Source organism: Chinchilla lanigera, unplaced genomic scaffold (assembly GCF_000276665.1).
Source record: "Chinchilla lanigera isolate Chin_1 unplaced genomic scaffold, ChiLan1.0 scaffold00013, whole genome shotgun sequence".
Taxonomy (NCBI): Eukaryota; Metazoa; Chordata; class Mammalia; order Rodentia; family Chinchillidae; genus Chinchilla; species Chinchilla lanigera.
Window position 1 is genome coordinate 13,774,543 of NW_004955414.1, and position 23,807 is coordinate 13,798,349.

The 23,807-nt window shown below is 48.3% G+C and overlaps 2 protein-coding genes across 4 annotated transcripts in view; one reads left to right on the forward strand and one right to left on the reverse strand.

Annotated features, from left to right (window-relative positions):
- The window catches only part of Usp35 (ubiquitin specific peptidase 35), a gene marked incomplete in the record, with an annotated part of 23,446 nt that extends 18,939 nt beyond the window's left edge, over window positions 1-4,507 (reverse strand). The window contains 2 exon segments of the mRNA XM_013512062.1: window positions 273-547; window positions 4,149-4,507. Of these exon segments, the coding sequence (XP_013367516.1) occupies window positions 273-310 (38 nt within the window).
- A 143-nt stretch (window positions 4,508-4,650) lies between these two features.
- On the forward strand, window positions 4,651-23,807 carry Kctd21 (potassium channel tetramerization domain containing 21). Of its 3 annotated transcripts, XM_013512063.1 has the most exons (3): window positions 4,693-4,746; window positions 5,399-5,910; window positions 20,833-23,807. In XM_013512063.1, the coding sequence occupies exon 3, from the start codon at window positions 20,863-20,865 to the stop codon at window positions 21,643-21,645; it is 783 nt and encodes a 260-aa protein (XP_013367517.1). In that variant the 5' UTR covers window positions 4,693-4,746; window positions 5,399-5,910; window positions 20,833-20,862; the 3' UTR covers window positions 21,646-23,807. The 3 variants fall into 3 exon arrangements, with proteins under 3 accessions (XP_005379875.1, XP_013367517.1, XP_005379876.1); XM_005379818.2 differs by lacking the exon at window positions 5,399-5,910 and having other exon boundaries at window positions 4,651-4,746; XM_005379819.2 differs by lacking the exons at window positions 4,693-4,746; window positions 5,399-5,910 and adding an exon at window positions 8,129-9,133.

Consider the following 23,807-nt stretch of genomic DNA (forward strand, 5'->3'; position numbering starts at 1 on the left):
AAAATTATATAGCCTTCATCTTAGATGGGAAAAAAAGCTCAATGCCCAGGGCTGGTCCCAGGGCTCCTAACCAGGAAGTAGGCAGAATAATGTGTTCAACTCAGCTTTTTTAGCACCTGCCTTGCTGGCAAGCGCAACGTCCTAAGTTCGATTCCCGGTACAAAAAAAAAAAAAAACAAATCTCAGCTTTTTTAGTCTTCGAGGGAGGCTCACGTGGGATGCATTCTGGTTACCATAAAAGTTACTTATGCTCCCTGAGGCTCTGCTCCCACCTTGCAGAGCTGTGAGGACAAATAGAAGCCTTTCGCATGGTGCTGGGCACACAGAAGCTCTCGGAAAATGTCCATTCCTGTTTCTTTAAAAGCCAAGTGCAGTCCCTTGAGTGGCATCCAGGCTGGTGGGGGCAGCAAACATGTACGTATGTCAAGAGTTCCGGTTCAGAGCATGATCTGGACAGGCTTCTAACGTGACTTTAAAACTAGTCTTAGGATGTGACTTGGGCAGAGCACTCGCCTGGCACGCACAAGTCCTAGGTCCATCCCCAGCACTGCCAAGACAAAAACAAAACCCTTGGTCTCCCTTCAGCCCTGGTCCCTTTTCTTAGGCAGTGCCTGTGGCAAAGCAGCTGCTGTGCCAACCTCCCTTACAAGACACAGTCCCTCTTCCAGACCCCAGAGACGGCCTCCCCAGCCCTAGGGGATTTAACACACTTTCAAGCCAGGTGGCCACGAAATCCAGATACTCGGGCAGCTAAGGAGAGACCCCAATCGGTGACACACTGGCATCCGCCGTGGAGAATGGGCAGCCAGACATGGACCTCTGGGCCCAGGAAAAGCTCTGATGAAAGCAAATCAGATGGGAAACAGCCCTGCATTTCAGGTCAAATTCACTGTGTGACCTTAAGTAAGGCATATCCATGGCCCTCTTTTCTCTTGTAAAATGGGGATAAAGGATATTACATTAAACCCCATGAAACTGAGTGCTCAAATGCTGGCAATTTCACATCGCTCCACCTATTATCAGCCGCATGGGGTGGGCTTCACCACTCAGCAAGGGCTCATCCCCAAGGCCGGCCCTGCGGCCTCGCTCAGCCTGTGGCCTGGCCACATCACACAAGCCCTGCCTACCTGCCCCCACTCCTACACAGACAGTCAGGGCAGCTGTCACCATGGTCACCAACAAACCCACTCAATATTATCTCCAGTGCACTCATGCAAAAGGGTTTCAGCGGCTTCACCCTCACCTGACCATACCTCAGGCCGGAGAAACAAAGCAGGACAAGATCGGCTGCCCCTTTGGCAGGGCCAGGGAAGCTGAGGCTCAGGGAAGGAGAGGCCCAGGGCCTTGACAGGCAGTGCAGGATTAGAACCTGCACTCTCGTGGAGGAAGCAGCAGGCCCCAGCAGTCCTCATAGGAAGCTGGATTACCCCACCATGCTCCTGATGGAGACGGCCTGTCCGTGCTGGCTCTGACCCAGGAGAAAGCCGCCCGACGCCAAACGCAGCTGCAAACAGCGGCCCTCCCCCTCACAAGAGCGCTCATTAAAAGCTTGAAATCCAGATTCTCTGCTTCAGAATCACCAGGTGACCTTGAGTGAGTGTCCACCTGGCTCCTCAACCTTCTCACTTGGAAAATGGGGGCAGTTCTGGGCCTGCCAGTCACACAGCTGGGACAAAGTATTTAAAAAATGAGGGCTGGGGCGGTCCTGAGTCTACTGGGCCATCTGGCACTGAGGGATGAAACAGAGGAGGGAGGCAAGGCGATGTGCACTGCCGCCAGTCTACCTGAGTCTACAAAGGGTCTCCTCCCTGGGGCCTCCCGCCCTCTCAGGGTTCCACCAGGCTGCAGCCCCACCTGGGGCCAGCTCCTCTACTTCCTGCCTCAACGAGTGCAGCAGCCTCCTAACCAAGCTCCTCGCTGCCTCCCTCCACCCACCCTCCTACAGGGGCAAGGGTCCCAGAAGCAAACAGAGCCCAGCTTTGAATACAGCTGCCCTACTACCCACCCTGTGGAGGCCACCTCTTAGAACTTCCGAACTCCAGAATGGAGGACAACACCTGGCTATCCCTGACGGCTGGCCTTCTGCTGTGTGTTCACAGATTCCTGTTCCTCATGGTGAAGCCTGATTCATCTACATCACTCCCAAAGCACCGTGTGTGTGTGTGTGTGTGTGTGTGTGTGTGTGTGTATTTACAACTCCAAAGCTCCACTGCCCCTCCTTGCCTGGCCCTAGCTCAGCCCTCACCACCCCTCCATCAAGTTTCCAATCCATCGGGCACCACGTCAGGTCACTCTTATTACCCGACAGCTCCATCCACCAGCCTAGCTCAGACTTCCCACGGCCGCCCCGCCCCTTCTGGATGAGAGCCCAACTCCTGACCTGACTTTCAGGCGCTGTGTGTGACACTAAGGTGACGTGGGGCAGGGGTGGGGTAGAATTGATGGTGGTCAGTGGGGAATTTGGACAGAGGACTTTTCCCTGATGCCCTGCTGGGAAGGGGTTCTGCCCTCGCCCTGCCCAGCTCACACAGCCCTCCTCTGGAAGGCCTTTCCCTACTCCTCCACAACTCAGGTCTCTAAGCTCTGGCCTCCCAGGCCCACTTAGCTTCTTTTATCCAACTGCAATATGATGACTCCATGCCTGTCTCTCCCACTAGGCTGGAATGAAGTAGGTCTAATGCCCTTCTCTGTGCCCATGCCCAGGGCAGGACCAAGCACTGAGATGTCTACAAAAACGTCAAGTGACTGAGGAGAGAGATGTGACAGCAAGATGAGAAAAAGCAAGATGTGACCAGAAAAGCCCATTCCAGAGACAGGCCTGACCCTGGGTCCAGTCACCACCCTCCCCTCTGCCCAGGCCTGGCCTTGCATACTCATGACCCTGAGAATCTTAAATATCAGCCAAGAGAGCTCCTACAGGGGTCACTGGATGGGACTAAGAAGCGTAGCCATCCTAGAAATGATTCAAACAACACATGCAGGGAAAAAAGAAAAAGAAAACAAACAAAACAAAACATTGCTGGTTAACCTTCCAGGTTTTCCCACCATTTCCCACCAGGGAGAGGACGTCACAAAGGTCCCGGATGTCCTGGCTCCCTAGGACCCAGCAGCCACCCTGGCCCTTGCTCAGCACCTCTCAGACCTCACACCCGCTTCTCTCCTCTGACTCCCCTGGGTCCCAGGATACCTGAGGGCACCCAGCTGTCCCTCTCACCAGAAAACGCCCTTTTTCTGTGGCCCCCCAGAGCTCTGGCAACAGTACCCGTTCAGAGTGTTACTGTTTTTTGGGTGTTTGTTTGGGTTTTTTGTTTGTCTTGTTTTTGTTTTGAGACAGGGTCTTTGTAGCTCAGGCAGAACTCAAACTTGCTACATAGCACTGACAATCCTCTTGCCTCAGCTTCCCCAGTGCTGGGACCACAGGATGGGATTACAAGCATGCGTCACTGCACCTGACCTCTCTGTACAGTATTTTTAACTGAACTTCTTTTAGCCAAGGCCGCCCTGGAAAGACACCCTTCACCCTACTCTAGGAGGCCCTTGTTTAGGCCACCGAACTGCCTCCTGGAAAGAAAGAAAATGGATTTTACTGGAAAAAGGAAGTATTTATAACTGAAGGTGAAGGGAAGCTGTTCCGTCCTCAGGTACCTACCATCCTTTCGGGGCCGCCCGTAAACCTCTGCTGGCTGAGCCCCAACCCCTACCCCAGGCTTTCTAGAAAGGGGGACACCAAGCAGATCCATCAGGTCTCCAATTTGCAAGAGCCCTCACAAGTACCCCAGGCCCAGGATGTGGAGAATAGCACAAGCCTATTCCAAGCAGTGGGGGCCTCTGGCAGTCCTGAGTTTGTACCTCAGGTCGGCCCCTCCCTCCTGTACCCAGCCCAGCCGGAGTGCCCCTCCCCCAAGTGCTGGCTGTGCTCTCAGCCCTGAAGGAGGAGAGCGCTGGACCTCAATATACAATTGATAAAGAAGGCTGAGGCCCAGAGAGGGGTAGCTACTCACCCAAGGTCACACAGCATTGCCCAGGGTGCATTCAGACCTTCTGCCTCCCGCCCCTGACTTTGGAGCCCTACAGGCAAGCCCGGGGTTCTTGAAATGCCCAAGTGCAGACACCCACCCGACCTTTACCCACACCCCCAATACCCTTACCTCTCAGACCTCAGTGGTCCCTACTCCAGAGCCGGCTCCTGGGCGGGGCGCCCAGGCCCAGCAGAACTAGGCTGGGCCAGGCTAGGTCAGGGCGGGTCCACTGTTCCCCCCCAGGGTGGGGTCGCTCTCCACCAGGTCCCAGACTACAGGGATGCTGCTTCTACTGCAAAGTCCAATCTTCCCACCCTGCTCTGCACAACCCTGTATAAACCCAAGGATCCCGATTCTGCGGCTCGGCTGCAGGACTGCGGGACGAAGCGGGGGGAGGCGGGGAGGGACGAGGTGCGGGAAACGGGGCGGAGCCGGAGCAGGGGCCACCCCGTGAGCCTTCGCTCGGACCGCGTCCCCTTTAAGACCAGCTGGCCTGCGCGCCGGCGGGGGCGGGGTGAGAGCCAGGCGCCCTCCGCAATGCTTCCTGGGAGATGAGGTTTGCCTTCGGCGCGCCAAGCCGCGTGAAGCCCCGAGGGAACTACAAGTCCCAGAATGCAGCGCGTGGGCCCCGGGCCACCACGCCCCTGGGCTGGGCTTCGGTCCTCCGCCCCCTCGGAAAGCTGCGCTGGCCGCCCGCGAAGGGGAGGTTGCAGAGCGAGGGCAGGAGGTGGGTGCGGCGAGACCCGGGGAGGGAGGGGGGTAGGGGGGACGCTCGGGACCTATCAGTGAGGGGACGCGGGCCCATCGGGGTATCTGTCCTAACGTGAAAGGTCATCTACCCTAGCCTCGTCATTCTCATCTGTGAAGTGGGGATGGCCACGCCTGCAGCTGCGGGGGAGGGGGTGTTTCGGGGAGGGGGGAGTAAGAGGAGGCCGAGCCGTAAAAGAGGGGCGGGGCTGGTGGGAGGAGCCCGAGGGATGCGGTGGTGGGAAAATCCCGGATCCAGAGGGTCGGGACTGTGGGCGGAGCCTGGCGGGTGGGGCGAGGGGGGCCAGTTCACTAGGTGAGAGGGGGCGCCGGTGACTCGCGTCGGGCTGGTGGGTGTTCCAGGACTGAGGAGGTTTAGCCTGGGTCGGACTGGGTGGAGGGGCTTGGGGAAGGAAGGAGGGGGACCCGAGGATGAGGGGAACCCCTCCTCGCTCTGGAGCGCACACGGTGCGCAGCGCTGTCGCGGTGTGGGCAGCGGCCTGTGGCTGCACAGAGCGCTGTTCTTGTTACTAGAAATAAAGAGGCCATCCTTGAGCTCCGTGCGTCACACGCATGATCTCACTCATCTCTCACACCCTGTAAAGTAAAGGCGTCACCGTATCTGTTTACAGGTGAGGCACGCTGGGGAGAAGTGGAGTGAGTGCCCCACACCACGCAGAACTCCGCGCTTCAAAGACCCTGCTTTTTTCCTGCACTCTAGCGAGACAGAGGTTCATCTGGAGTGGCAGGAAAGAACAAAAGTGCGGGTGCCTTACTGGGCGTGGTGGTGTGTGCCTGTCTTCCCAGCTGAGGCAGGAGGATCTCGAGTTTGAGGCCAGCCTGGGCTATATAGTGAAACTCTCTCAAAAAGAACAGAACAAAAGGAATGGGTGTCCTGCCCCTTGTGGGTTGTACAGAAGGACCAGGGCCCTCAACTCTTCTGAACACCGTGCTGTAAGGCAACCCTGCTGTGGTATTGTGAGGATAAAAGGAGGATTTGAAAGCCCTTGTTTATAAGGGAAGGACATAGGAAGAGAATGGTTGAAATGAGGTGCTTGTACCTGAGGAACATCACAAGGTGAAACCGGAGAGTGAGCTAAGAGAAGGAAGGAAAGTTCTAGAAGAGCATGACAGTCTGCATCAGGTGAAAGACACTCTTGCTGTGTGCATAGAAAAGTCAGTGGGCTTTCTTCCTCAGACTCTGCTTCCTCCTTCTGTCCTAATGGGCTGCTCCCTCCAGGGTCCCTGTGTCAACCGAATCTAGGAAGCGCCTAGATTCTTTCCCACACTGAGGATTGGGGGGGTAATGGAACAGCCTGTGGGCTTCTTAAAGATAGCAACTGTGCAAGAGGGTTTTAGAGATACAGCTGTTGGCCACCGGGAGGTGAAAGGAGAGTGCCCCTTCGTAGTCCCCAGAGCTGGAGCCAAGTTCATTTCCTGTTGGGCTAAGTGAGGAAGCCTCCAAGTTGTTGAAAGACACATCACTCACTCTGAGCGTGGGCATCGTCCTTGAAATTTACCCGTGCATTCCCTTACACAGGTTACTTCCAGGTGACCACCTGGGCCTTACGCCATGCCTTGGGCTCCAAGTTGAAAATTCAAGACAGTATTTGAAAATAAAGTTTTAAGAACCTAAGAGAGAATGACAAATCTTGGCAATTGTAGATGACAGTCAGTGTCGGGTGGGTGAAAATGGATCTGACCAAATAGGAAGAAATTTCCCTTCCCTTGTTTCTGGGGATGGTCTCCTACCTGGCTTTAACAGGAAGGCCAGTTGGCTGTGATAAGAAGAATGAAATGCTCAGAAAATGAATTGGAAAGGGTGGGTTCAAACTGAGAGGCCTGGCAGGTGAATGAGATTTTCCTGCACGGCCCTGGCAGAGATGATGGCAGATTGCAAAGGCAGGAGCGGGCCTGGCATGGTTGGTCTATAAAGTAGGGGTAGAATACTATCTACTTCATCTGTGAGATTAACATGGTTAAAGCAGCTAACACAGTAGTAAGTGCTCAATAAACAGCCTCTGTTGTTGCTGTTACAATTGTGATTGTCTTCCCAGGAATTGGCCTGGGACCACACAGCTAGTAAGTGGCAGTGCCTGATTCAAATGCTGGCTCAGGCCAAGACCACGCACTGTCCTCTACCCCACAAAGCTGAAGAAACAAGGCCCACCAGCCATCTTCTTTTGGTGTGGATCCCAGCGTGGAAAACAGGCAGGCTTACCGGTGTGCTTTCTGTGTGTATGGTGAGTGAATCTGGAGAGACCACCCAGCTTCAAATTGTAAAATTCCTCCAATCCTAGGCCATTGTAGCTTTGCCCTGGTTGGCTTTCTTACCCTGCAAAATGCAGCAGCATTGGGGGAAGAAGATTTTGAGCTGTTAATACTTATTAGTAGCATTGTAACGACAAATCTATAACTTACTGAGTCTGGAAATTTATTGGATTCTGGCACTGTGGCTAGAACTTTATGGTTCTGTGAAGGAAATATCCCTTCCTTTCCTCTTTCATTGAAAATAAAGATAGTTTTAGAAGTACAGGCCAGGCATGGTGGTGCATCTCTGTATTCCCAGCTGCTTAGGAGGCTGGGTCAGGAGGATCATTTCAGCGTAGGAGTTCCAGATCAACCTGGGTAACCTAGCGAGACCTTGTTTTCCTCCCCCACAAAAAAGTGAGGTACTGATACCTTGACACTGAGTCCCTAAGTTCTTCAGTATAGTACCAGTATACATCCATGTCTTAATGACATCATTCTCCTATGTAACCAGTACTATTATTCTACCTCAGAAATATATCAAGTCGTTAGTATTATTTAATAAGCAGTTGATACTAAAATGTTTCCAACTACCCAAAAATATCTTTTATAGTTTGTGGGTTTTAAAATCATATCCAATTAAGATTCACATTGTGTTCCATTATCTCTTTGAACACCTCATTCAGTCTAAATAGAGCCCCTCCACCTATGCAAGTATATCTGATACTTCAACAGTGTTAGATTCAGGCTATTTTGTTTGTTTGGTTCCCCTCCCCGCTCCCCCTCACAGAGTGTACTTATGATTGCATCACATCAGAAGGCATAACAGTACCAGGGTCTACTGTCCGTGAATGCCAGAATTGATTGTTAAAATTGTAACAAGCTCTCTGGACAGAGTGGTGCACACCTATAGCCCCACCACTCCGGGAGACTGAGGGAAAATTGCAAGTTTGAGCCTAACGTAGGCAATTTAGTAAGTCGCTGTCTCAAAATTTCAAAAGTGCTGAGATTATAGCTCAGTGCAAAGGCCCTGAGTTCAACCCCTAGTACCTAAATGAATGAATGAATGAATGAATGAATGAATGAATAAAATTGTGACTTCTTGATGTCTTCACTGTAAGAGTAAAATTTCCCAATAAGTCTGTGAAGTGACTTCGCGAGTATGAGAATTGTGTATTCTTGATTACCTGCCACACTGCATCCAGCGGTGATCTTTGGTTGAATTACTGTGCAACATTGAGGGTTACAGTATGGTAGTTTTCTAATTCTGCTGTTCCTCCTGCATTTATTGCTTGGTACTCTTTTTTTTATAGAATACATGTTTTTCTCTGTCTCTCTTCTCCCCCCTTCTTTTTCAATAACATTATGGACCACTGATTATTTTTGATTATTTTTCTTTCCAGTGCTGGAGTTTGAATCCAGGGCTCTACACATGCTGGGCAAGTGCTGTGCCACTGAGCTACATCCCCAATCCCAGTATTACTCATTTTGATACTCAAATATTCCTAAATTTGGTCTTCAGACCAACTCTTATATTCTTTTGACGTGACTTCTTAGTCACTGATTGCTTCTTCGACATCTGGCAAGTTCCAGGGCCCACCTGGAGTCAAAATCCTGGAATCATCAGTCTCTCCAGAATCCCTGGCTTCCTTTTGTAGGAGATGAAACTTAGAAACCAAGATCCAGGGCAAAATGTGCTCATGCTACTGGGTATCATTGCTAGGGTCATCACAGATGAGAGAAAATAAATGATCATCACTTGGTCTATTGATAGCTGCCGTGAGAGCTTGTCTTCATGGATAATACAAAAGGGTAGACTGTAGAGGAAGAACTTTCATGCTAGAGGTAAGGTAGTGCATTATGGAAGTGGGCTGAAACGTAGGACAGGAGGAAGTTGTACAGAAAGAGTCCATGCTTGTGCCAGGGCTCTGTGAGTGTACAGGCTGTCGGTGGGGTCTCTGCGGCTGAGTTGAGCTTCCTGCTAAAGACTTAGACTGGAAAATAAAATATAATAAAATAAAAAAAGACTTAGACTGGAGAAGACCAGGTGGCCCTCAGAAGATTCATTTTCCAAAAGGTGCCTGCACCTGGAGCCTCCCGCAAGCCTTGACTCTCAGGTAATGAAGCCCTGGGCAAAGGGTTCACTTATCCTTTCTGGGTCTGGTTCAGGTTGTCTGTGAAATAAAGATAATGTGGTCTGTCTTCCCTGGGTCCTAGAGTTGTAAAATTAATACATAATTTACTTTTTTTGTTTTGTTTTTTGAGACTGGGTCTTACTATGTGGTTTAGGCTGGTCTCTAACTCTCTGTGTAGCCCAGGCTGACCTAAAACTCATGATGATCCTTCTGCCTCAGTCTCCCAAATACTGGGATTACAGGTGTATGCCACCACGCCCAGCTAATTTACTTTTTTTTTCAACTAATAGTCTTTCCAATACATATGTTATGAAATTCCTTCCCCGTTTCATTGTTTTAATACTACAGTTTGAAACATTATTGCCTTGTGATCTGGTTTAATATATTACACTAAGATATTGTCTCTTTTTCGCATATTCTTTTGGGTCATCATTCATCAGTTCTTTAAGATTTTAACTTTTTAAATCTTTCGCTAAATATACCTTTGAAAGCCAGGCATGGCAGCACATGCCTATAACCCCAGCCCCTAGGAGCTGAGGCAGGAGAACTTTCAGAACAGGCTTAGTGTCTTACATCTCCCTCTCAAAAGCATCATAGATGTCTTTAAATTTTATTTGTGCTTCTTAGTATAGTTTGTGTTACTGACTGATGCATAGGCTTTGGAGAGATTTGACTTGAAATTGTGGCCTCTGCCACCTTAGCTCTGTGATCTTAAGCAGCTGCCTTCATTACTCTGGACTTCAATTTTATAACCGTACAAACTGGGGTGATAATCATACCTATCTCAGCATCAGGCTGTCATTTTAATTAAATAATCTACAGGAAAATGCTCTGGGCCTGTGGCAGGTACTCGGGGAAAGGATTCTCTGCCCTTTGGCCTTATGTAGGTCAGAGTCAAGGTGAGATGGCAGCTGTGAGAGCACCTGGGAAGAGGTAGGAGGGGGACAGCTGATGTCCCATTTCGAAGGGCTTTGGCTGCAGAATGCCCAAAGAGGAATTGTTCAGAGTGTAGACTTTGCAGTCAGGTAGGCCTAAGCTTCGTCTTGGCAGTGCCCTTACTTTAATACTTTGGGCAAGTTACCTAACCTCTCTGAGCCTCACTTTCTCCTTTGTAAAGTGGAAGTAATGTATTTTTCCTTGTAGTGGTGTTATGTAGATTAGAAAAGCGAATGTACACATAGGGCTCTTAGCACCAGTCTTGCTACAGGGTAGGAACTTAATGAAGAAGTATGAGCTGTTTCCCTTGTGAGGCCTGTAGGAACTGAGGGTGCCAGGGCATAATCTTAAAGTAGGAATCTCTGGAACAGTATTTTGGCTGCCTTATAGGACAGCTCCCCTCAAAGATTTCTATTTTCTGTGTCACAAGTAGAGGCTGCAAACGGTGATTTTCAAGCTGTAGACTGAAATTGCCCCTTTGCACCCTCTCATTGGAGCCACAGCTCCAGACGCAGGCCCCCCGGGCCCGGGCCCGGGCCCCTGGGCAGTCAAGTGGTCTGAGGAACCCTGCTCTTTAACTTCCTGATCTGACACCTTTGGTTTTCTCAGGGAGGCAGATGGAATTGATCTTTTTTCTGCTTTTCAAGTGGAGAGATAGACGGAAACTGTAGATTTACCTCTTGGAAAATCTCCTACTTTAGAAAAATTATTCATTCACGCGGTGTTGAGGTTTCCTTTAGCTTCTGCTTCCTGGTTCAGTTTGCATTCGCATTCACTTTTTCCAATCTGGCTTTCAGAAATCTGTCTTTCTGTGTTTTGCTGCTTAATCATTTAGACATCAAGGATTGCTGTTGAAATAAAAATATTTAGATTGCTTAATGGAGCTGCCCAGTGCCAGCTGTGGAAGGCTGTAGGCCATGCTGGGGTCCTGTCCTCCGGTAAGGTCCCCAGTCAGGTCTGAACAGAGAATAAAGGATGTGTGCGTCTCTTACATTTCACATCGGGTCCTGTGGCGGGAAATGAGCAGAGGAGTTGTACTCAAGCCCAGCTCCTCCACTGACTTAGTATGGGACCTAATAGTTGTTTACCTTTACGAAGTCTCAGTTTCCTGTTCTGCAGAATGGAGGTGATAAAGCATTGTAGGGGAAGAAAATAATGGCTTCCTTATACTAGGTTGTTTGGGCTGCAAATTAAACAGATTAACAGGAGAAGCCCATTTTAGTTACATAAGCACAAACTCAAAAGTTCCACAGATAAGAGACTCAAAGAAAGGCCAAGACAAATGAGTTGTATACAGCAGTGAGCAACAGGCAGAGGATTTCGGGAGGCGCTGGGGTGGTGGGAGGATGAGGGAAGAAAATGTGTTGGACCAAACAGCTGTTACACAGGTAAAGTCTCTCAGATCATAAGAGTTCTCTCAAAGTAGCTCCTTTCTTGCTACAGATAACTTTACTATGGAAAGTTTCCCTTATATAAAAAGATGGAAATTTCCTTTAGGAAAGGGCAGCTTTTCAGAACTGTTCCTAGGTCTACAGTTTCTCAAAATAAGCAATATTCCAAAGAGGAGGTAGCATTTTTGTGGTCTCTGGTAAACAGTTCTGGGTGATATGTCCTAGACCCCATCAGTACCCATCTCAGAGCATGATTGTGAAGACATTGAGACAATCCATGGAAAGCATTTCGCACAATAGAATCATTGCCTATAATTTTTCATACATTTTTATTAGAAGTAGGCTAGGGATTTTTAGCTCGGTGGTAGTAAGTTTGCCTAAAAAGCATGAGGTCCTGGGTTTTCCCCAGCACTGAAATAAATCAATAAATAGTCTGACTAGAGACTGTTGGTAGAGAGGGTAATGGTAGAGAGCGTGCCTGCCTGAGGTCCTAGGTTCGACCGCCAGCACCAAAAATTTAAAAATAAAATGCTATTCGGTATTATGTGATGCTCAGCAGAAGGTTGCTTTTGTCTTACGGAGGAAGCTGCAGAGCAGCGTTTGAAGGCTGTCAGGAAGTCCTGAACTTTTTGAGGCTCTCGCAGCCTTGTAGGTTTCCTCATCCGCGCCCATGTAAGAGAAAGCAATAGCCTCCACTTTAAGAATCTAAAGAACTGTTATAGACTTCATGCTGCTTACCTAGTTCTGTAGCATACCATCGGATCTTTCATACAGTTGCCTCCCTACTCTTTAGTTATTTTTAATTCATGTTCTCTGTTGGTTGCAGTAAATAATTCAGCAAATTTTTCAGAGAAAATGCTTGGTTGATAAGTTCTCTTAGCCTCTGGATACCTGAGAATATCTTCCAGTTTCCTTCATATGAAATAATAACTTGGCAGGGTATATAATTCTTGGTTCAAAATTATTTTCCCTCAAAACCCTGTCGATATTGTTCCATTGTCCTCCAGCATTTAGAACTGCAAGAGAAGCCAGGTGTGGTGATGGACATCTGTAATCCCAGCACTCGGGAGGCTGAGGCAGGAGGATCGTTGCGAGTTCGAGACCAGCCTGGGCTACAAAGTGAGCTCAAGGCCAGCCTGAACTGCATAGGGAGACCCTATCTCAAAAAAAAAAAAACTACAAGAGAAAAATCTGAGGTCATCTTGACTTTTGCCCCTTGTAGTTAACCTGCTTTTTCTCCTTGGATATTTGTGAAAGTTTTTCTTTATCCTTCCAATTTAAAAAACCTTCATGGTATTCAAATGTAAGATCAGTGGTTAGTACCTTGTTGTGGGTAGTAGTTTTACTGCTGTAAACTGATATAGCTACTTTTTTAACACATTTAAAATCAGTGCATTTTTTGTGCTTAAAATTCATTGAGTAATCTTTCAATTAAAGAGAATACACACACCAGAAACAAACAAGCTGATGAGAATGAAGGCCCTGCATGTAGTAAAAGGCTCAAGAGGCATTCATTCCCTTCTTCTCAACTAGAAGAAAGAAAAACTTTTGTTCCCACTGCTGGGATGGAATCCAAGGTTTCACATGTGCTAGGCAAATGCTCTACCATTGAGCTACACCCTCAGCCCCCAAAATTAATTTCTTTTCCTGGACCAGCGCCTAACAGGGAGAGCTTTCCCCCCACATCTACTGATTCTGGAGTTAGCATAGACCCCACCAGTCAAGGGCTCAGGTTCCTGAGACTGCCACCACTTCAGACAGGTGCAAGTCTTGGCTGACACCTGTGCTCTGACTGCCTGGCTGTAAGTCTGAGGCTCCTGGTACCCCCTCTTAGGCTCCATGATCAATAGAAACGGCCCCACAGAACTCAGGAAAAGTTAACTCGCTAGATTTCCAGTAGGTTAGGAAGGCTACATCTCAAGAACAGCCAGATGGAAGAACTGCCTAAGGAAAGGCGTGGAAAGGGACACACTGCTTTCCTGCCTCTGGGTACAACACCCTCCCAACCCCTCCGTGAGTTTACCAGTTCAGAAGACCCCCGAAGCCTCTCCCTTTGGGTTTTTACAGTGGCTTCTTTATGTAGATACCGTTGACTCAGTCAGCTGGTCCTCAGTGCTTAAATCCCTCTCCATGCTTTCCCCTCCCTGGAGGTGAGGAGTGAAGCCCCTATCCTTAAGTGCTTTCTAAAAGTCATCTCGTCAACAAACTTTTGTTATAAATAGCAAAAGATGCTTCAGGTTGGTGGCTCAGGCCTATAATCCCACCACTTGGGAGGCTGAAGCAGGAGGATTGCCACGAGTTTGAGGCCAGCCTGGGTTACAAAGGGAGTTCAAGGCCAGCCTGGACTATATAGTGAGGCCCTGTCTCAAAAAAAAAAAAAAAGCTTCTTTCACCTTTATTTCTGGAACTTGGGACAAAACCAATTATTAACAAAAGAAGCTTCTATGGCTTTTATCGCTTATGAAAATACAAGAGTTGCAGGAACCCTAGCTAAAAGCTGAGGCACAGACCAGAATATATACAGGTTTCATTACATCACAGCAGCACACAGCCCCTCCATCACTGCCCCCAGCACTTACTGCGAGCTGGTGGTGAATGTGTGTACTGAGACAGCAACTCAGCGAGACCCTGTCTCAAAGTACAAAAATAAAAAGGTCTGGAGCTGTAGCTCAAGCATGAAGGCCCTCGGTTCATTCCCCAGTATGGAGGGTGGGGGACCAAGGTCTCTCTGACCCTTGTCTTTCTCCTACCCTCCCCGCTTTTGCCCCTGAAGGACAGGAGGCACTTTCTCTGAAGATCCCTCATCTGACTGAAAATAGAATTATCCTGAGTCCCTGAACCCGGGAATCTCATCAACCAGGGAAGATAAACTGAATCACTAAAGAGAGTGAAGGACACCACACTCAGATGCTCAGATGTTATCACCAAGCTGTCACCCCTTCCAGGCTGCTCTTTTTTTTTTTTTTTTTTTTGAGACAGGGTCTCACTATGCAGTTCAGGCTAGTTTTAAACTCACTGTGTAACCCGGACTGGCCTCAAACTCAGAACAATCCTCCTGCCTCAGCCCCCCAAGTGCTGGAATTACAGGCGTGCCCCACCATGCCCAGCTTCCAGGGTGCTCTTAGACAACTTTTATTACCAGAGAGGTTTTATCTGCATAACAGTACAACATTTATAATTCTCTTCTACAACTTGGGTGGCCACTGCTCCCCCAGAAGACCAAAGCCCATATTTTCCTGTGCTCAGAGCACTACCTAGGTACAGTCATGGACCCTTCTTTCCCTCTCCTATTTTGTGGGACTCTTGTGCATATGCTCATAATTAAAATGGGTTTTTTTTCTCCTGTTAATCTACTGTCAGATTATTTTATAGACTCAATTGGCCAGCATTGAGAGTAGAATATTTTTTCTGTCCTCTACAATCACAGCCCATAGTATGAAGGTACACTTTTTATCATACTGCAGTTCACACACACATACACCCAACTAAAACAAGTCTCATGGCACTGGGTCACAACTCCCTATGAATTCATGGCTCAATCAGTCACAACCTTCACTTTTCTCCAGTTTGTGGAAACAAAATTGACGTATAGTAGAATTCATCCTTCTTAGGTATGTATGCATTTTGGCAATCTTTATACAGTTGGTTAATCACCATCACATCACAATATGCAATATTTCTATCACTCCAAAATATTCCCTTGTGCATCTGAAGCCAACACCTTCTCCTCAACCCAGACCTTCCCTGATTTTTGTCTCTGTAGTTTTACCTTTTCCAGAACGTTACACAAGCAGAATCATGCAACATGTAAGTTTCTGAGGTGGCGTTCACTTAGGTAATGTTTTTGAAATTCATCTATGTGGTGAATGCATACATCTATATAATATATAAGATAGAGTATATTTTGCTCAGTTATATTCCATTGTATGGATATGTCACAATTTACCTATGTACATTTCAGTTTCCAGGTTGAGCAATTATGAATAAAACTTCTATAAACATTTACATACAGACTTTCCCATGGACATATATCTTCATTTCTCCGAGATAAATATCTGGGAGTGGGATCATTTGGTCGTGTGATGGTTTTTCCACAGTGGTAGGACCATTTCGTAGTCTCATGAGTGGTGTATCAGTTTCTGTAGCTGTGTACTCACCAGCATTTGGTATTGTCAGTTTTGGTTTTTTCTTTTCCCTTTTGCAGCGCTGGGATCCAACCCAGGGCTTCATGCATGCTGGGCAGATACACTACTACTGAGCTATATCCCCAGCACTTTTTTTTTTTTCATTTTGAGACAGGGTCTTGTTGAGTTTCCCAGGCTGGCCTCCAATTTGCAACCCTCTGTCTCAGCCTCCTAAATAACTAGGATTACAGGCTTGTACCACTATACCTGGCCTTGTCAGGTTTTTATCTGTACCGTTTGCATAGGTATTTAGTGGTATCTAATCATGGTTTTAATTTTCATATCCCTAATGAGTGATGATTTCGAGCATCTTTTCATGTTGCGCCATTTCAAGATTTGTCTGCTTATCGCTTAAAAGCCAATAGGTTTATTCAAGGGCCAGCACCCTAAGAAGATGGGTGGGGAAGTGGTGTCGTCTCCAAGAAAAAATAGTATCTCGGGGATCTCAGGTGCATGAAAGGGCTTTTATGGTGAGGGAAGGGAGGCTATGTGCTGAGTAGAGGTCTTTGTCATGCAGGGCATGGGTCTCTTTCTCTGGCCAGAACTTTGCAATGGACCTCAACTTTCTGCAGGTAGTTCCTATAATTCTTTAGACAAATGTTACCTTGCTACAAGTTAAACTTCATCTTACATTTTCTGATTTACTCTGAACTTTACCAGATGTTCTGGGTTCCTTAAATCTAAAGATCATTTAGCAGTTAACATCTTAATCATTTAGGTGCAGCTTTTCTTTAGAATTTAGAATGCTAAGCAAAGGGAGGGAAAGTAAAGGACAACTCACAAGCTGCCGCTCTTGGAATGTGTTTGTCATCTGTATTTCTTTTTTGGTGAAGTATTTATTCAGATCTTGTGCTGATACTCAAACCCAGAGCCTTGCACATGGTAGGCAAACACTTCGTTGTGGAACTGTGGAGCTACATCCCCACCCTTTGCCCATTTTTAAAATTGGCTTTTCTGCCAGGCGTGGTGGTGCACACCTATAATCCCAGCACTCAGGAGGCTGAGGCAGGAGGATCATTGCAAGTTTGAGAGCAACCTGAGCTACAAAGTGAGCTCCATGCCAGCCTGAACTGCATAGGGAGACCCTGTCTCAAAAAGCCAAAAAAAACAAAGGCTTTTCTTATTTATGTACTGTGGTTAATCCCTTATCAGATGAGTAATTTACAAATATTTCTTCCCAATCTGTATCTCTCTGATGCTTTTTTTCCTTTCATTTTCCTAACAGCATCTTTTGAAGAGAAGTTTTCCTTTTAGATGAAGTCTACTTTATCAATTTTTAAATGTGCTCTTTCTAAGTAGTCTTTACCTAACTAACCCAAAGTCAGAAGTATTTTCTCCTAGAAATGTTATAGTTTTAGGCTTTACTTTTAAGTCTGTGATCTACTGTGAGGTCATTTTTCTTTTTTTATTGTTTGTTTGTTTGTTTTTCCGGTACTGAGAATCGAACTCACTACCTTATGCTTGCCAGGCAGGCACTGTGCCGTTGAGCTAAACCCCAGCCCCTGTGAGGTCATTTTTCATACATGGTCCAAGAGCTGGATTGGGGTTCTTTTTCTCCCCCTCCCCCCGAAATGATGTCCAGTGATCTGCATTTTTTGTGTTGTTTTGTTGTTGTTTTTGAGACAGGGTCTCACCATGCAGCTCAGGCTGGCCTTGAGCTCACTTTGTAGCTCAGGCTGGTCTCGAACTCGCAATGATCCTCCTGTCCCAGCCTCCTGAGTGCTGGAATCACAGGCATGCACCACCACGCCCGGCAGTCTGTATTTTAATAAAGCAAGGAGGAGGGCTGTGTGCAAAGCAGATCATGATGGGGGTGGGTGCTGCCAGGGAGCGTTGAACAAATCCCAGGAAGCCCTAAGAAGAGAGCTTTTAATGTGGAGGAGGCAGGGTCTCCTAGGTTAGGCCTTAAAAGCTGACAGCTGAGAAGGTGGAGAAGGAAGATACAGGGAAAACAGAGGCAAGGCAGGTATCAGTGTGAGGGTGACTCAGTGCTGCCTTCAAGCCAGAACCTTGAGTGTGTGGAGGAGCAGGGTTAGAGGAAAGGGAAGAGCAAGGTAGTTTGGGCAGAGAACAGTGCTTCAGGAGCATCAGTCTGCAGACCAGAATGGAGGGTGGATGGAAGGCAAGGAGCCAAGTGAGGTTGTAGACTGCGCGGGGGTCAGGGATGAGGCCTGCGCTCCACTGGTAGCTGTAGGGATAGATTTGAAGAAGAGTCAAGACAAGAGTCCCAGCTGCCTCCTGGGTCTTGGGCTTAGGCATTTGAGTGTCCCTCGGCCAGGGGTAGAAGAATTCTGTTAGGCTCAGGGAGCTGGGACATCCAGGGGGAGATGGCCAGGGAGGAGCTGAGTGCACATGGGAGCGCTGTCGCCATGGTGTTCATTCATCACCACCTCACTCGTGAAGCTCCTCAGATGCCCAGAGCTGCCAGTTCCTGTACCCGTGTCATGTCACTGTGCCTTTCATGGCGGCCTGTGGGTGTGTGATGGTAGACACTGGGCCGGTAACCAGAATACACGGCCTTGGAGGACAGCGTTCTGTGACTCAGCAGGTGTGAAGTGAGTACCACAGAGAGTACACTGGGCTGGGGACAGGATGCCTGCCTTCTAGCCAGCCTGCCTCTACTGACCACGGCCTGCTGCGCTCCCCAGACCAATGACCCGCACCGTGGTGTCATGACAGGCTGGAAAGCAGGTGCCCCGCTGCTTTTGCAGACAGTGAGACTCTGGGCAGTAAGGGCAGGGTCCCCAGGAACGCCTGTGGGCAGTTGGCTGCCTGTGCCACAGCGTCCCCAGCCCGGCGGCACTAACTTGTAAGGAGACACGGGTCTGCAGCCTACAGAACTCTCAGGAAAGGCAGCCCAACCTCTCTGATTCATGAGCTCAGTCCTTCTGTGGAGCTAAGTCATTTCACAAAGCCTGGGCCTGAAATCCAGTGTGGGTTGGGTTCTTTTTTTGTTGTTTTCTTTTAGGGGGGCGGAGGATTTGACTTTTTTTTCAAGGACAGAAACTAAAAACTAGAATATAGAAATTATGATCTAAAAAGAAGAGAAAGTGGGAGAACACAAGTTCTAGGAGAAGGGAAATAGGGAGGAAAAAGAAAATTCTGGAATGAGTCAGGGTTGACCCTCCCCTAATTCCAGCTTCTGCCTGATTCAGCTCTGAGCCCCCAACCCCGCTCCCCAGCTGCTGCTTCCGAAAGCCACCCCAGCAGCCACGCCTTTCACACCCCCACCCCCACACACTGTCTCGCAGCCCATCTGTTCCAGGCATCTGCTGACAGTTTTGTAACTTCATCATGGTTTATCTTCAGACTCCAGATGGTTAATGCCTTGTCGCAATATTAAAGTGCCCCATTAGACTGGGAAGGAATCACAAGGGTTCCCCTCTCCCCACAGGCAGTTGGGCAAAACAGCTGAGCATCTCCCACACCTCACATGGCCCCCGTTCTCTGGAGAAAGGGAGTCACAGTGCAGTCGTCCTTTTCAGAAGGCAGACACGTGAGAAGTGCTGGCCGCCTCTGCTGGCTAACTTTGGAGGTTTCCCCATCAGGACAGTAAGTGTGCCTAGCAGGATGTTCTGTGTGCCAGAATTCATTTCCCGCCTCTTGCCCTGGAACTGGGTACATCTGTCTTGCCACGGAGCCGTCACTGTCTCTTGACCGCTGCAGAGCTACTCTGGGCTCTTCGGAGCGTGGCACTGAGCTCAGTGCTCCGGGTGCTCTCACCTCAGTTGCCAGGGTAGGATTGCTGAATCCATGCTACAGATTGGCTACGCGAAAGATACCCTGTTGGAAGCTGAGAGGGTACAGCTCCTTCTTTCTAGAGGCTTAAAGAGTGGTTAAAATCTAAGACTTCAGGCTGGAGGAGACTCACCAGCCCTGGACGCTAACCGTTGTGAGATGGGGGAGAGGGACCTTGTTAAAGCGGGTAGAGAACTCTCTGAAACGGTGCTCTGGGCAGAGTCCCACATCACCACTCACCCTGCAGTCAGTTTCAGAGAATGCTGGGAAAACAGATCATGCTAGGAAAGGACGGGCCGCCCAGCAGGAGCCAAGAGCGTCTTCATAGCTAGGCGAGTTGGCATAGGAGGAGGGGAGTCCATAAAGGATAGTCATTTGGATGCCAGAAGGCCAAAGTATGGGTCTAATAGATAGGTGGAAATAACGCCAATCACAGCTACTCATTGCAAATTTTTTGCAAGAAAAAAATAATTCAGAGCTAGGGATGTAGCTCAGTGAGAGAACATTCACCTTGTATGCGTGAAGCCCTGGATTAGATCCTCAGAACTCCAAAAAAAAAAAAAAAAAATTATTTTTTCAGAAGTATCATTGGTATGGTAAGAGTGCTGTGTCTGTAGTCATAACTCCCAAAGCTTTAATTAAGTATTTAGACTGTACCAATCTTTGGCTAGTAAGCCCCTACACATTTTTCATTCATGAAGAAGGATGTGAGTTTGAATACTGCCAAGTCACCTCACCTCTCTGAGTGAGGAGAATGAACCCTAGCAGTTTCCTTCATCTGCACTACAGGAATGGATGATGGTATTGCTTATGTCAAAGATGCTATGACTATTATGTAAGCAAGAGTATGTATAAACATGCGGTGTCATAGGCGCATTGTCCTTTCTTTCTTTAGACCAGTGGCTCTCTATGCTCACTGAATATTTAGAATCACCAGGGGAGTTTTTTAAAAATACCAGTCTGCAGCCATGTTCCAGACCAATTAAAATAGACTTTCTAGGGAGGGGGACCCAGGCTTTTTCCTCCTTTCTTTTTCCCTTCCCCTTCTCCTTCCTCCCTCTCTCCCCGCCCCAGTACTAGGAATTGGATCCGGAGCAATCTACCACTGAACTACATCCCCAGTCCTTTTTATTTTTACTTTTGAGAAAGGGTCTTGCTAAGTTGTTGGCCTTGAACTTGTGATCATCCTGCTTCAGCTTGCCCACCCAGGCACCACCATGCTCAACTTCTTTTTTCCTTTTTTTGTTTTGTTTTGTTTCTTAGGGTGTTTTTTTGGCCTTAATGAATCTAATGTTCCTTACGCAGTGTGGCAATTACTAGCCATTCAGTACCACTCAGTACCTTCCATCAGGTACTAATTTTTTGGAGTTAAGAACTGTGACTACCCAGATTTGCTAGCGTAACAGTCATTTCTTACTTTCTTCCGCTCTAGGACTATTTCCCAGCACCTCAGTCTGCTGCCATGTCCGACCCCATTACATTGAATGTTGGGGGGAAGCTCTATACAACCTCACTGGCAACCCTGACCAGCTTCCCTGACTCCATGCTGGGGGCCATGTTCAGTGGAAAGATGCCCACCAAGAGGGACAGCCAGGGAAACTGCTTCATTGACCGTGACGGCAAAGTGTTCCGCTACATCCTCAACTTCCTGCGGACCTCCCACCTGGACCTCCCTGAGGACTTCCAGGAGATGGGCCTGCTCCGCAGGGAGGCTGACTTCTACCAGGTGCAGCCCCTGATTGAGGCCCTACAGGAGAAAGAGGTGGAGCTGTCCAAGGCAGAGAAGAATGCCATGCTGAACATCACGCTGAAGCAGCGCGTGCAGACGGTCCACTTCACTGTGCGGGAGGCCCCCCAGATCTACAGCCTGTCATCCTCCAGCATGGAGGTCTTCAATGCCAACATTTTCAGCACGTCTTGCCTCTTCCTCAAACTCCTTGGTTCCAAGCTCTTCTACTGCTCCAATGGCAATCTCTCCTCCATCACCAGCCACTTGCAGGACCCCAACCACCTGACTCTGGACTGGGTAGCCAATGTGGAGGGCCTGCCGGAAGAGGAGTACACCAAGCAGAACCTCAAGAGGCTCTGGGTGGTGCCTGCCAACAAGCAGATCAACAGCTTCCAGGTCTTTGTGGAGGAGGTGCTGAAAATTGCTCTGAGTGATGGCTTCTGCATTGATTCTTCTCACCCACATGCTCTGGATTTTATGAATAATAAGATTATTCGATTAATACGGTACAGATAAAAAGACCCCAGCAAATCTGGGGAGGGGGTTCCCAAGAAGCTCCGTGTCAGCCAAGCCTGGAGAGTCTCGCCAGTGGTGTGAGGCAGGGTACTATACTAACCGGTATTAATTGCATAGCAGCACTTGATTCCCCTTTGATGACGTCCATCTTTTGGAATCTGCACATCCTGAGCAGAACCACCCTTTTCTTGCCATTTTGAGCTAGAGATGGGCAGTGTATTATGACAAATGAAGAGTTAGCTGGTGTGTACAGAGGAGTCTACAGGAGGACTTTCTAGCTGGGTCAAGGAAGCAGCAGTTTCATCTCTGCTTCATCTCTGTGCACGTGCCTGTGCCTCATTTACCATCCATCAAAAGAGCCCCTGGAAGCAGAGGAAGTGGGACAAGAGCAAGGGGCTCCTTTCAATTTCCCAGGACATAAAGCACCCGCAGATCCCTCCACCCCTGCTCTTCCCTCTCTAGGATGTGACCAGGACCTTGGCCTTACTTGTCCAAGGGTGACCATACTTAGCTGGCTTAGGAGTGCAATGTATTCTCAGAGCTCTTTAGTGCCCCTTTTTCAGGGAAAGAGTTGAGCCTAGCCAAGAGAGCAGCCCGGCAGGATTCAGAAGTTGGGGATTTCTCTCTCACTGACGCTGAATCTAGGGATTTCTGGCTTCAGAAATGGGGTGCTGTCCCTGCAAAGGTATTAAAGTATCTGAAGCCAGTGTAATAAAGAGCACTTCGTAACCTAGCTGATACTTGACCTTTGCAGTTCTCTTCCCAAAAATTTGAGGTAGTACTGAAACAGTTCCATTTGAACAAATATATTACAAACTCTCAGGGCTGGAAAATAATCCGGTGGTCATTCAGCCATCCCCAGCCCCCAGGACACCCCAGCACATTTGGGGATGAGCACCTCTGCTTGAGTACCTCCTAGGGGTCTCCTATGCCTGTTTGCATACCTCTGGTAACAAGCAGCTCACTGTCCCCACTGCCGTGTTTGGATGGTGCTGACCGTTAGGAAGTGCTTCTTGGATGAAGCAAAAATTTGTCCTGCCATTTCTGTACGCTAGGTCTTGGTTTCATACCTTCCTTATCACCCAAGTGTGTATCTTTGCTTTCACAATAGTCACCTTGAGAGATCAGGCACTTTCTCTGAAAACTATGACTCAGAATTTGGATCTATATTTGGAGCCAAAGTGAGGTCCTTTCCATCCCATGTACGTCAGTCCCCTTTGCTTATGGTGTTACCTTGTTTGTGACCCCACCCCACTTCATCCACGTTCCGTGCCAGCCATGGTTCCGCATGCCTTTGGACCATTTTTGGTTGGGAGATGAAGATTCGCTGCCTGAGGAGATCTAGAGGAAAGAGGGCCTTGGAAGGCATTTTGCAGCCAGGAGCCCATGTGTCGTGTCTGAACTGTCATGCTGCCCTTGGAGTAAGCGCCCAGCCCCTAAGATACTTCTCAAGAAGGTGGCCTTTGCTTGTGGTGTTGTGTCTGTCCTAACCAGTCCATGGTGATGCAGGATAAGGAGCCCCAAGCCACTAGTTCCCAGTAGGTGATGAGCCTTGCAGGCCTCCAAACTGCACATTATGATTCATCTCTGGAGTGAATATGGCTTCCCCACTGGAGAGAGGCACTCAAACACACAGATATCCAGAAAGGTAGACCAAACAAGGGGCTCCCACAGTAACATTCATTGAGCAGGGAACCTATATGCTGGGCCATAGGCAAGGCTAGGTCTTTCAAGCAATACAGGCCTTTCCCTCCCTACAGTAGGACCCAGGAGTCTCTGTGACAGCTGCCCCAGGCCACCAGGTCAGTGATATTCTGGAAATCCCCTCCAAGAGAATCCAGTTCAGACTAAGAAGCTGTGACCTCAGCAAAAGAGTTAGAGGAAGAAATCTCATCAGTGACCACTGCCCTTTTTCCTCTCCATAAAACTTCCTTTTCTCCTTCTTTTTGGTGCATCCTAATTCAAGCAGCTTGATTTAGAGAAAGTACAGAACATGTGAAGCCACTAACATGCTGTGTGACTTTATGCAAGTCACTCCTCTCAATGAGCCACCTCCGTTTCTTCATCTGTGAAATGGACATAACAATAATACATTACCTACCTCACAGGGCTGTTGTGAGGATCAAATGAAATAATCTATGTGGAATAAATGATAACAGTTA